At 43.6% G+C, this 12,615-nt stretch overlaps 1 protein-coding gene across 1 annotated transcript; it reads right to left on the minus strand.

The window, feature by feature from the left end:
- Window positions 1-1,360: 1,360 nt before the first annotated feature.
- Window positions 1,361-11,749, minus strand: AMDHD2 (amidohydrolase domain containing 2). Its single transcript, XM_026704190.2, has 12 exons — window positions 11,652-11,749; window positions 9,518-9,624; window positions 8,325-8,461; window positions 7,393-7,532; window positions 7,203-7,257; window positions 5,837-6,049; window positions 4,531-4,619; window positions 4,142-4,286; window positions 3,184-3,291; window positions 2,919-2,987; window positions 2,443-2,544; window positions 1,361-1,945 (listed from the first exon to the last, which is right to left on the minus strand). The coding sequence occupies exons 2-12, from the start codon at window positions 9,598-9,600 to the stop codon at window positions 1,857-1,859; spliced, it is 1,230 nt and encodes a 409-aa protein (XP_026559975.1). The 5' UTR covers window positions 9,601-9,624; window positions 11,652-11,749; the 3' UTR covers window positions 1,361-1,856.
- Between the last annotated feature and the right edge of the window lie 866 nt (window positions 11,750-12,615).

The raw sequence follows: 12,615 nt of genomic DNA on the forward strand, positions 1-12,615 counted from the left end.
CTCAGTTAGGGATTAGGCATTATTGGAAGATCTGAAGGACCACGTTAGACACTGTTCATCTTGTAGAAAATCTACCTCTGCGGTCGCTAGGAGTTAAAAATTACTTGATGGCACTCATCAGCCAAAATCATCCCAGCAAATAGATTTAGTGAAAGTGAACATTCACCCACCCTCTGTTGAAGAAACATTGGTTGTGGATTGAACATTTTCTCTTTACAAAATATATGCTCTTAAGAAAAATTTCCAAAATTAAAAGAATCAGATAAAATTGGTTCTTGGCTGGAATTGCAATGGCTGAAAATCTAAATTCACAGCATGGCAAAAAAGAAGAAAAAACACGGCATGCCATGAAGCCAAAAATTCCATTTTGTAAAAGGAACAGCACTGACTTCCCGCCTTTTAATATGGTCTTCTTTGTGAAAAATTGGGTTGGACCACATCTCCCATCATTCCCAGCCAACAATGCTATTGAATGATCATAGGTGTTGTGATCCATCGACTTGCAGGAGAATGAAGTAAACAATGTTGTTATCCATACGTTTGACTCAATGTGCAGCGTGAAGCATGGCCAGTGTGTTCATAGCTAGGAATATTGCGTGAACCGAGGTCATCTGCTGATAGAATCTTCCTTCTCCAAATATTGCGTGCTCTTAAAGGAATGGTTAACCTGGGGGCCAATGAACCTTTGGATGTCTATGGGTATATTTCAGAAGGTTCTTAATCTTAGACAGGAAAAATATTAACTTTTATTTCCACAAACCTTTTAACTGAAATATATCTTTAGAGTTTATAGGTAAATGTGGCCTCCAGATGTCAAAAATCTTTGTTCAAATCAATGAATCTCACCATCTAAAATTATTATACCCTTAAAAAGCTTATTGCCATTGTTGATTTCTTGCCTCAATCCTTGGTAGCAACAGATATTTCTCTCCTAGGTTGTGGCATCAGGAAGGGCATTTGGCCAGTAAATGCTCAGCTCTATCTAACCATCCCAACTTTACTCCAAATTAAAGGATTTCAGGGTTGTAAAAGGGTATGTATGTATGTATGTATGTATGTATGTATGTATAAATGTATTTCTTTTGGGTGGAATTTGGGAGGCTTTAAAAATATTGCACTTATTTTAATTTTTATTATTTCATTAATTTAATTATTTCATTAATTTGTCCGGACTAGTATAAGGTCTTCTGCTTGAGAAGAAGGTTGGACTAGAAGACCTCCAAAGTTCCTTCCAACTCTGTTATTATTCTATATTCTCAACCTTTCAGGTTCAAAATGAAATAAAAACATTCTACAGATTTCAGCAATTGTGGTCAGAAATGGCTCCCAGGCTGTCAAAACAAATGATTTTTGCAGGATGCACATTTTGCCTTGGGTTTAATGTCACCCCAGATTTTTAGCTTAGACAAATATAGTCAGCTGTAACAGTGCTGTACAGAGTTGGCTTTACATGGGATCAAAGCAGATGACCCCTTGCCAAAGCATCATTCAAATATTCAAGAGGTTGTGTTGCAAGACAAAAGAATGAGGCACTCTGGGGGAAAAAAATGGCTGCTGTTCCCCAGTACAGTAAGTTCCTTGATGAATAGTGAGGAAAGCCCCTGTCAAGTTCTGGAAGGAGTCCCACCTCATGTCTGTGGGACAGCTACCTGGATCAAGTCGAGAAGAAAAGTTCTACCATCCTCCACAGGGAGGAGGGCAGCCAGTGCTACAGTTTGAGCAGGACTTTTCGGAGAGAGTCTGTGGAGAAAAATGAGGCAAACCAGAAGGCTTTGGGGGGGAAATGGAGCTGTGGGCCACTCTGAGTCCCCTTCTTCCTTTGATCCGAAGCTCTGCCCATCCAGCTCTGCACAACTTCAGATGATGAAGTTGTCTTGTCTCCAGACCTCTTCGCCGGCAATATAAGTGGCCTGTACACGGAGTCTCTCATCCAGCAGCACAAAATCTGTAGGAAGAAGAAAATGATGCCTCCCACCCAAAGCCTGGTTGATAGGAATTTGAGGAGTTGTTACCCGACTCATTCAGGCGCTAACAATATAGGAGAGATGGACATAACTCTTTCAGCCAACCCCAACTGAAATTCACACAATCGGTTAACCTACACCTCCCATAATCCTTCATTCAGCAGAGAAGGATGAGGCAGATGGATGCCTCCAAGGAGAGAATTCCATGAATTCCACAGGCACACCTAACATCTAAAGGGTGGAAAATAGAACAAGAAGATAAGAGATTCGTGGTTTGGATTCCCACCATCCAGAACCTCTGAAGTAGTGGGGTTGCTGGACCAGGAACGAGGAGAATGAGATCCAATTGAATTATCTGGGAGGTTTTAGCCCAGCCTCTTATTTTCAGCTCAGTCTATGTGACAGGATTCTCAATGGATTCCATGTTGAGCTGGAAACAGTTGCGATCCAAATTCAATCCTTATAAGAGTTAAAATACCTGCGTCGGTATCATAATCCAAGGTTCCCTTTTGATCCTCGATATTTAACAGCTGAGCAGGATGGAGAGAGGCAGCCTCCAGGGCTGTTTCTAATGAACAGGCTACAAAATAGAAACGGGGGTTGCTTTTTAGTCAGAATCCACAAAGGCAAATGGTTCTTCACTTTGACAACAAAACCCTTGTCCACTCTATACCCCTCCTGAATAGACAGGAGAATCTGTGATTGACTATGTCTCTACGCCGGTGTTTTGCAACCATGAGAATTTGAAAATGTGTGCACTTCAAATTTCAGAATTCCCCAGCCAGGGAATTCCCTTGGGGGAACTGAACCTCCACTTGTGGACCTCATCTTTCATGCCCAATACTGAGTCATTGTGAGGGCCACCCTTTGGGGGCATTTACGAATAAATCCCCAGCAGATCTGGCTCCCCCAGAGATGGCAACTCTTTGTCCTAGTAAGCCAGACACTCCTTACCAGTGGCATCCGTGAAATGTCGGATACAGGTGTCCATGGTGGAGATGCTTCCACTCAATGTTTTGGTACCTGAAAAGGGGAGGAGGGGGAGGAGGAAGAGGAGGAGAAAGATGATCAGCTTTACATGCAAATACACTTGAATAGGGGATGCTGGGAACTGTAGTCCATCTCACGGGCTTGCAGAGACCGCCTGGGTCTTGGGAGAAAAAAATCAGCCCACCTGTTTGACTGGCTAATTGAAATTTCAGCCTAGGAGTGCCCTTACCTGCAATGTAGGAATTTGCACCTTCTACCTCTACCACCAGTTGGCCCAGAGTGTGTCTGCCAGGAGGAAGCCCCATTGCTGGGATGGCATCTGTCACCAGGATCAGACCTAAGGAGGGATAATTTAAGCCTGTTAATTCCACCAGAAAATAACTTCAGCATTGCAACATATAACAATAACACTTAGACTTATATATCACTTCAGAGTCCTCTCTAAACAGCGTACAGAGTCAGCCTCTTGCCCCCAACAATCTGGGTCCTCATTTTACCCACCTTGGAAGGATGGAAGGCTGAGTCAACCTTGAGCCTGGTGAGATTCAAACTGTTAAATTGTAGGCAGCTAGCAGGCAGCAGAAGTAGCCTGCAGTACTGCTTTCTAACCACTGTGCACCAGCGAAAGAAGGAAGGAAGGAGGGAGGGAGGGAAAGAAGGAAGGAAAGGAAAGAAGGAGAAAAGGAAGAGCAATAGCAATAGCCCTTAGACTTATATATCGCTTCACAGTATTTTACAGTCCTCTCTAAGCGGTTTACAGAGTCAGCCTAATGCCCCCAACAATCTGGGTTCTCATTTTACCCACCTCGGAAGAATGGAAGGCTGAGTCAAACTTGAGCCTGGCGAGATTTGAACTGCAAAATTGCAGGCAGCCGGCAGGCAGCAGAAGTAGCCTGCAGTACTGCACTCTAACCACTGTGCCACCCAGGCTCTTATGGTTAGTTCAGTTTTCAGGTACCCCAATGAAGGGACTCGGCCATTTGCAGCTTGTCAGGATATATAAACATGATCACGGAGGTGTCTTCAAACCAACATTAAAACAAACCATGACCTACTTTGAGTGAACTGAATCATATTCTCTCTATCAAAGCCCTCCCAATATCCACAGACATTATTGGGCCAAACTAACTAAAAAAATGCCCCTTCTCATCTCAGGGGAATTGCCCCTACCGCTTGTGAAGACAGACCTTGAGGATGGGCCCGGTGTGCGATTCTCAGCGCAGCAGGATTCGTGTGGATCCCGTCTGAGATCATGCCGTAAAACACTTGCTGACCAGAAGGAATCTTGTCACTTGTGAGAAGTCCCACAATCCCGGGGTCTCGGTGGTGGAACTGCAGAAGAAATGTCAGGACGCAAGGCAGTTAAGTCCATGGGTTAGGAACAAGGACTACAAAATCTACTCTTCCATTTCTTGGCTGGACCACACAATCTAGGAGGGGCTCCTAAGAGGAGGAACCACAATTATGTGGGAAAGTGAGTTTTCCAAACCCCAGGAGTTAATTCACTCCCAAAAAAGTAACTTACAACCAGTTGGTTAAGATTCTGGAAGTGGAAACTTGCCTAGGTACTACTCACAGGTAACATGGCATTGAAGAGGTGAGTGATGAAGGTAGCTCCCTGACAAACAGCCTCCTCAGCTTGAGATAAATTAGCTACAGAGTGACCTAGAAAAAAAGGAAATGGAGAGAACTCAACATTCATCCTTCGGAACCTCTTCTGTTGTACTGAATCATTTAGAAGAGAGTTTTTCAAATTTTCAAAGCATGCTGGCTAGGGAATGAGAGAGAAAGTGCAGATCATTAGCTGGTTTTACCCAACGGATGACCCGTTATGTCCAGCAAGACCCATCTCGATCCACTTTTGGGATTACTATTTTTAAAGGAATTACTATTTTCAAATGTAGCCTCCTGGCCTCACAGGGGATATTGCTAGCATTCCCATTGTGGCTGCTGTCTTTAAGGAGGTCATAACATGACATGTGCATGACGAGGTCCCTGTGAAAATGCCACAGCTTCTATCCTGATGCAAGCGTTCAGTTGTACATAGTGTGACCATGTCATCGTGCCTACATTCAGAACGCAGAAATAAAGGGAAATCTTCTAGTCCAGTGGCTGCCAACCAGTGGGCCGGGAACCACTGGTGGTCCGCAAGAAAATTTTGGTGGTCTGCAGAGAAATGTCACCCCAAAGCAATTAATCCAGGCTGTGCGGGAACACAAGGCTTGCACTGCAAACAACATGAGGTAGTGAGAGGAAGGGGGGGAAGGGCAGAGGGGGGGAACTTGCCCCACTTACTCCATGCACCTTGCCTGGTCACCAGGCTGTTTCTTTCTGCTTCTTTCTTCTTCTGCTTTTGGCTAAACGCAAGGGAAGAGCAAAAGTCTTTCTTTCTCTCCCCCAAACTCTGCCAGAAATGAGTCTTTGGGGCCCTGCAAAGCATCCTGTTCTAAGAGGCTGCATCATTCTGGCAGAGTATGGGGGAGAGAAAGCAAGACTTCTGCTGCTTCTGCTGTTTTCCTTGCATGAAGCCAAAAGTCTCTCTCCCACCCTCCCTCCCTCTCCCTGAGAACAGAGCTGCGATCCCAAATAAAGAACAATCAATTGGTAGGAAAACGGGGTGGGGAATTTTCCTGCAGACTTTTTGGGGGGATTTTCCCAAGGTCTCTGGTCCGTGGGATTTAAAATTATGAGTTTGGTGGTCCCTGAGGTCCAAAAGGTTGGCGACCTCTGTTCTAGTCCAACCCCTGCTCAAGAAGGAGACCCGATCACCATCTTGATGACCTTGTGATTTCCTGTGAACGCCTTTGCTTCCCACAGCCTAGTGTCCAAAACAAACTGGCCTCCTAAATTTCAATCCTTCAGGATCCAGGGACAAAGTTTACCCAGCGACACGCAGATGCCTCTCTTGGTCAACTCCCGGATCACTTCACTGCTGCGTTTCATCTCAGGGGCTAAAGTGACAATCCGGACACAATCCAGACTCCCGTACATGGCGAGCAAATCCTGGAAGGCTCCCAACTCAAAAGTGCGGAGGTAATTTTCTGGGTGAGCCCCCTTCTTCTCTTTGCTGATGAATGGACCTTCCAGATGAATCCCTGCCGAAGGAAAAAAAGGAAAGAGATATCCAAAGCTCTGGAGCAAGATTAGGCAACCTTGCGTGAACCCCTGGACCACTGAAGATTATAATATGGATCCTATGACAAACACCAACTGAAGTGAAGATCTGTAGCAAATTCCTTAGCCTTGATGATCTAGGGCTCTTGAATGTGTGGACTCTCAGAAAGGCACCAGATTAGAGAAAGGTGCCAAAAATCTCTATTTTTCTTACCCCCATCAAAAGATACAACTATTAAGCATGACAAAGAATGTTCTTTCTGCGCCAACTCAGGAAGCTCAAACTGCCCCAAGAGCTGCTGATTCAGTTCTACAGCGGAATTATTGAGTCTGACATCTGTACCTCTGTGACTGTCTGGTTTGGTTCTGCAACCCAGCAAGACAGACTTCAGAGAGTATTTGGGACTGCAGAAAAAACAATTACTACCAACCTGCCTTCAATCAAGGACCTGTATACTGCACAAGTCAAAAAGAGGGCTGTGAAAATATTTACAGACCCCCTCACATCCTGGACACAAACTGTTTCAACTCCTACCCTCAAAATGACAGTATAGAACACTGCATACCAAAACAACTAGACACAAGGACATTCTGCTAAACAGCTAATTCCCACAACACTGTCAAACTACTTAGTAAGACTGTATTACTATTCTTCTTCTCATCCTTCCTCTTCCCACTTATGACTATAACCATGTTGCTTGTATCTTTACAATTTATATTGTTTTATTTGTTCCCTAGTATGATTTGATTGCTTAATAGTAACCTATGACTATCACTAAGTGTTGTATCTTATGAGTCTTGATGAATGTATTTTATTTTTTCTTTATGTACACTGAGAGCTTATGCATCAAAGACAAATTCCTTGTGTTCCAATCACACTTGGCCAATAAAGAATTCTATTCTATTCTATTCTATTCTATTCTATTCTATTCTATTCTATTCTATTCTATTCTATTCTACTCTTCTCTACCCTACCCTACCCTACCCTACTCTATTCTATTTTCTATTCTATTCCATTCTATTCAATTCTATTCCATTCCATTCCACTCCACTGTTATCCTATTCCAATTTTTATTTCTATTTCTATTCCATCCCATCCCTATTCCTATCTAATGATGAATGACTCTTACTCACCTAGGACACCGGCTCCGTGAGGCCCCCCATTTTGTACACGGATTTGAGGTAGAACCTAGTCGGAGAGAAGACAGTGAGACCATTGTTACTGAATCACATGGGTGGGTGTCCATCTATAAAATGTAGTCTTCTTTCTTAGATCAATTCACTTTTTCACCAACACCATATTATCAGCTTTGGATCTACTCACCTTGTGATAGACCGAGGATGGTGAGGTCACCATAGTCGGGCAAAATGAAGTCACGCCACTGGACAGTATCTTCTGGCCAACCAGTGAAATTCCTGCTTGTGCATCATCTGTAGCCAGGGAAAAATCTACTCCAAAACCTCCTGAGAAGACAGAAGGAGAAGTCCATCCTTGTTATTTAGATTGTCCAGTGCATTTGCCTCTGTGCAAAGCATATTTATACACCAGGATAATACACTCCACAGATGGTGGGATTAACTTATCTCTGGCTTCCCAATGGCAACCCATCTTTAGAAATGTAAATGTAATTGTTCTTTCCCTATCCTGAGGTTGGTTACAGCATAATCTTCCAATTGTTTGCAAGTATCTTGAACTGTGTCTTCCATTAGCCAAGCTGGCTAGAGCTGTTGGGAGCTGTGAATTATAAACATCTCCTTGAGAGATGTTACCTTGTGGTGAGATGGGTAGCAAATAAATTTAATTAAAAAATAAATAAATACATCTCACTCTTTCTTTGCAGTTTGATTTTACAGCAAAGCTACGGAGATTCAGATTCTAACATGGTGCAAACAAATATGCAACCAAATATTTCTGTAGATGATGTGGCTGAGCCTGAAGGAGAGGTCAAATGCATCATCAGTCTTGAATCCTTTCGTGCCCACAAGAAATCTAACTCCAGCCCACCTTAAATTCTGTTGACTCTTATCCATTGCCAATTTGCTTTGACCGCTTTAGCATGCAACAAATCTATTTATTTGAACCGCCTGGACTCCTGGTTTCCTGGCTTTGAAAATTTCTGCATCACTTGGATTGGGGCCCTTAGTTTTCTCCTAAGCAACAGCAGATCAAATAAAAAATAGTAAAAATGAATGGGGTTTATTTAGGAACGTCATTGTTTTCATCCTGTAGCTGAACTATAAATACCAATGTCTTACCATTGATTTGTACATCAATGAAGCCCGGTGCCAAGATGCTGCCTTTGCAGTCCAGTTGGACATCTGCAGACTTTTTCTCATCAAAGAACACCTTCTCTGGATTTAAGATCTTTCCGGCTCTTACCCATAGATCCTCTCTAAAAACAAAAGAGGCTAAGTCATCCAAATCTTAGATTAAAAATTCCACTTGATCTCTTTTTTGGCCTATCCACCAAAGGCAGTTGTCTGCTGGAATCTTAGTTGTAATTTATTCTGCAGTGAAGAGGGTTTTATTCTCCACCCAGAGAGTTTGCTAAATGATGGTGTGGTTCTATCAAGTTTTATTGATTGTAAGCGGGTGATGAAAAGAGAGGGCAGATGGGCCCTCGCTTCTAAAGGAGCCTTCTTTTGAGTTATGAGGTTGTCTGATCTCCAAGTTTTCCCTTTGGGGAAACTTCTGGAGAAGATGGTTGGATATTATTGTTGTGAGGTGCCCAAAGCTCAACGATTGGAGTGGCGCACCAAAACGGTAAAAAGTGTTATGGAATGTAGTGGACTGGATTCCCAGAAGAGAGGGGTAGCGTTCCAGAGGTGTAAGAGGCAACTCAGTTCAGACAATTTGCGTGAGAGAAAGGTGAGGACAGTCCCTCCCTAATAGTTCCCAGAGTACATGCTTCATGCAAGTAGTACTCTGCTTCAGTTTGATAAGATTTTGTCTAGAGGAGTGGAAACAATAAAGAATCCTGCTTGGAAGATTCACCACATAACTGTCTTGGCTTTTGGGGCCGGACAGAAAGGTATAATACATATATAAATAAATGGAGCAATATGTATTATCAGTTCCTTTCTACCTGGAGGACATTAACCTTAACAGGATGTTCTTTAGAAAAGAATATTTGTAGCTCATGGTTGAAATGGGAAGCCCCTGGTTTCTTCGACTTTTTTTTTTTTTGCAGACCAATTGCCAAACTAGGTAACATCATCAGTGTTTGTTGGGAGTGAGGTTTATTCTCTGTTTATATACAAGCCCCTTTTAGCACCGAGGTTACTTAGGTAATGAAACACCTGCAAGAAAACAATCGGGCTCAGAGAGCCTCAAGAACCCCACAGAATATTCTTTTGGATAACTATCTTAGCCATTTCCATTGAAAGCTTTAACATTTTATACTTCTAAATCGCTAGAACAAGATGGAAGCTTAGAAGAAAGTCCTTACCTTTGCAAGACATGATCCTTTAAAATTCGGCAGTTGGTAAATTGGAGGATTGGCGCATCCACAGTAGATTTATGGCATGGCATCCTTCAAGCCCACGTGTGAGACAACTATAACAGCATGAAGAGAAGAGGAAGCCATATTTAATCTATATTCATCTATTATGTAAGTCTTTATTTGTTTAGTTCTGTTTTACTGAATCAAAAAAACCAAACTGTTAAATGGGTTAAAAGCAACATGGGAATATGATCTACAGTATTAAATGCCCTTTGCATTTTATTTTATTATTTATTCAATTTTTTTATCCTGCTTTTATTACTTTGTAGGTAACTCAAGGCAGCAAACTGTACCTTGAAACATAAAAGAGTTAATAGCTTCTTACAGGTTGCAGCAAGTCCTTGGAAGGCAAAAAAGATTTGAACATTTCCACGTGATGGCAAACATGTGGAAAAATGCTTCACATTAATAGAAAATGATTCCCCCTCTCCCTCCTATCCTAATAATAAAAAATATTTTTATTTCCCCTGACTTAAGCTTGTTATTTCACCTGGTTTAAACATATTAATTATCCACAATCAAGGGAATTTGATTGTCTATTTCCCAGTTCGGGACACCAGGTAATCAAATTCAATAAGGTTACATGTATCTTTCTATAAATTATTAGTATTGTTTTATTGTTTTTACATTTATATATAGCTTTTATATCTGTTTGTACAATGCCCCACTCTTCAAGGGAGATAGGTGATTCCTAAATGTGATATATAAATAAATTATATAAAAATATAGCTCACTATTCTGTTCGTTAATACATTTAAATAAAAGAAACAAAGCCAGGATTTAACACAGTGATTATTTTATTGCATTTATTTGTAATTAAACAATGCTAAGTGGCTTTTAAGAGGTGTGCACTTTCAGTGACCTGAATTAATAGCATGCATTAAATCATCATCCTCTTTTATGATTCCATAATCCCTTGTGGGGTGGATTCTGGGCAACTGAATGGAGCTAAGTGTTTACTGGCTGGATGCCCTTCCTGTTACCAGTGTGGAGTTTTGTTCAGTAGATATAATCTCAGTGTGCCCAGAGAGAGAAATATCTGCCTCTATCTAGGATTGAACTCACAGCCTCCTGATTGTGAGGCGAGAGCTCCACCTCTAGGCCACTGCACCACTTGTGGCATGCATTAAATGGCTGTGTAAAAATACCAAAGGCTGAGCTTGTTCGGTGTGATCAGCCCACCACAAACAAATCACACTGACCCACAACCCAGATTTCAGTTTTAGGGTTCTCTCTGCTCCAGTGAGAACATTTTTATGAGCACCTAAAAAGCAAAATATATGGGCTACTGTCCCCTTTCTAGGCACAGTTGGTGACTCATAAAAGAGACCCTCCCCCAAAGATATTCACCCTCTCAACCCACATTGCCCTATTAGAGGGTGCAAAGTTAAGGACCTGCTCTCGCTGCCCCACTCCTCCCTTTGTCCAGCAAATTTGGTATGGCAATTTTCCTGCAGTTTAGGATGGCGAAATCTTGCAAAAATCACCTCCCACTCCCCAATCCTCCCCAGAGCTCTGACTTTGATGCTTTGATCATGGCTTCTCTTTAGTAGTGGCAGATAGGAATAGAAAATGACTGGATGGCCAACCAACCAACCAACCAACCAACCAACCAACCAACCAACCAACCCACCCACCCATCAATCAACTATCCAATCAATCAATCATCCATCCATCCAACCCACCCACCCACCCACCCATCAACCAACCAACCAACCAACCAACCAACCCAACCCAACCCAACCCAACCCAACCCAACCCAACCCAACCAACCAATCACCCTTTGCCATTTTTAAACCGATCTGCCCGCCTTTCCTTTGGCCAGCCCGCCTTCGATCGCTTCTTCCTCTCCTCCCGAGCGATCCACCCACGGCCACCCTGAGATCCTGCCTATTGGGGGGGGGGGACACATGAAATCGCCTGTCCTTCATTGCAGAGGGAGGAGCCCCCGCCCCACCCCGGTCCCCAAAGCCACCGGGGAAGGCTGGGAAGTCTTCTCCCGGGGAAGCGAGGAGCCACCGGCCGCTGCCCCCCAGCCCCCACGACCTGAAGCGCGGAAGAGCAGCCGCCTCGGGCTTACCCGGCTCCCGCCGAGCCTTTTCCCAGCCAGCTGCCAACTTCTCTCCTTCGGGGCTGCCTGCAAGCTCCCGATCCCGGTCACGTGACCGCGCGGTCAGCTGACGGGGAAGAAGGGAGGGGGCGATCTCTCCCTCTCGGGAGGGTCACGTGATTGGAGGCGGGGAGCCGCCATGATGGGAAGGGAAAGAGGCGGGGGGGAAAGGAGGAGGTTTCGTCGCCCGCCGCCATCTTGGTGAGGTCTTAGCGATGCGGAGCGAGCGGCGGGGAAAGCAATGTGCAAAAGGCGTGGGCGGGTGGACTACAAACCCCATCATCCGGGAAGGGGGCGAGGTGTGGAGTGGGGGCACGGAGCCTGCAAGACGGTGGGTTTGCGAGGGGAATCTCTCGGGCAGATTGCAATGGTTTTTAATGATATTTTGTGTGTGTGTGTTTACCGTTTTTATGGGTTACAGGTGGTCCTCGTTCGTTTAGTGACCGCTTAGAGTTGCAACGGCACAGAAAGAAGCGCCGAAGGACCATTGATCACCTTTTATGACCGTTGCAATCACGTGGTCGAGATTCAGCTGCTCACCACTGATTCACATTTATGACGGTTGCGGCCTCCCGGGGATCATGGGATCCCCTTTTGCGACCTGACAAGCCAAGCAAATGGGAGCCCAGATTCACTTTTAACGACCATGTAATTAACTGCAGTGATTCGCTTAGCAACCGTGGCAAGAAAAGCCGCAAAATGGGGTTAAAATTCACTTAACTGTCTCGCTTAAGCAATGGAAATGTTGAATTCGATTATGGCTGTAATTTGAGGACTACCAGAATTCTGTAGTTGGTTTTTTTTTTAGTCAGTGCTTTTCCATCATTTGTGTGGTTTTTTTTGTTTTTACTACTTTTCCATCATTTTTGTATAGAATGCGAAGGATGTGTGTTTGTTTTATTTTTATAGTTATAAATGTACATTGAAGATGGCA

This window comes from Pseudonaja textilis, chromosome 14 (genome assembly GCF_049901715.1).
Source record: "Pseudonaja textilis isolate UNSWEBS1 chromosome 14, rPseTex1.2, whole genome shotgun sequence".
NCBI lineage: Eukaryota > Metazoa > Chordata > Lepidosauria > Squamata > Elapidae > Pseudonaja > Pseudonaja textilis.

What these genes read in the sequence shown, in the direction of transcription:
- AMDHD2 (XM_026704190.2), bottom strand. Translation starts at nt 9,600, where the DNA reads ATGCCATGCCATAAATCTACTGTGGATGCGCCAATCCTCCAATTTACC. An exon ending in AAGGATCATGTCTTGCAAAG is followed by an intron (nt 8,462 to 9,517) that starts GTAAGGACTTTC and finishes TTTTGTTTTTAG; the next exon opens with AGAGGATCTATGGGTAAGAG. An exon ending in CATCCTCGGTCTATCACAAG is followed by an intron (nt 7,258 to 7,392) that starts GTGAGTAGATCC and finishes CTCTCCGACTAG; the next exon opens with GTTCTACCTCAAATCCGTGT.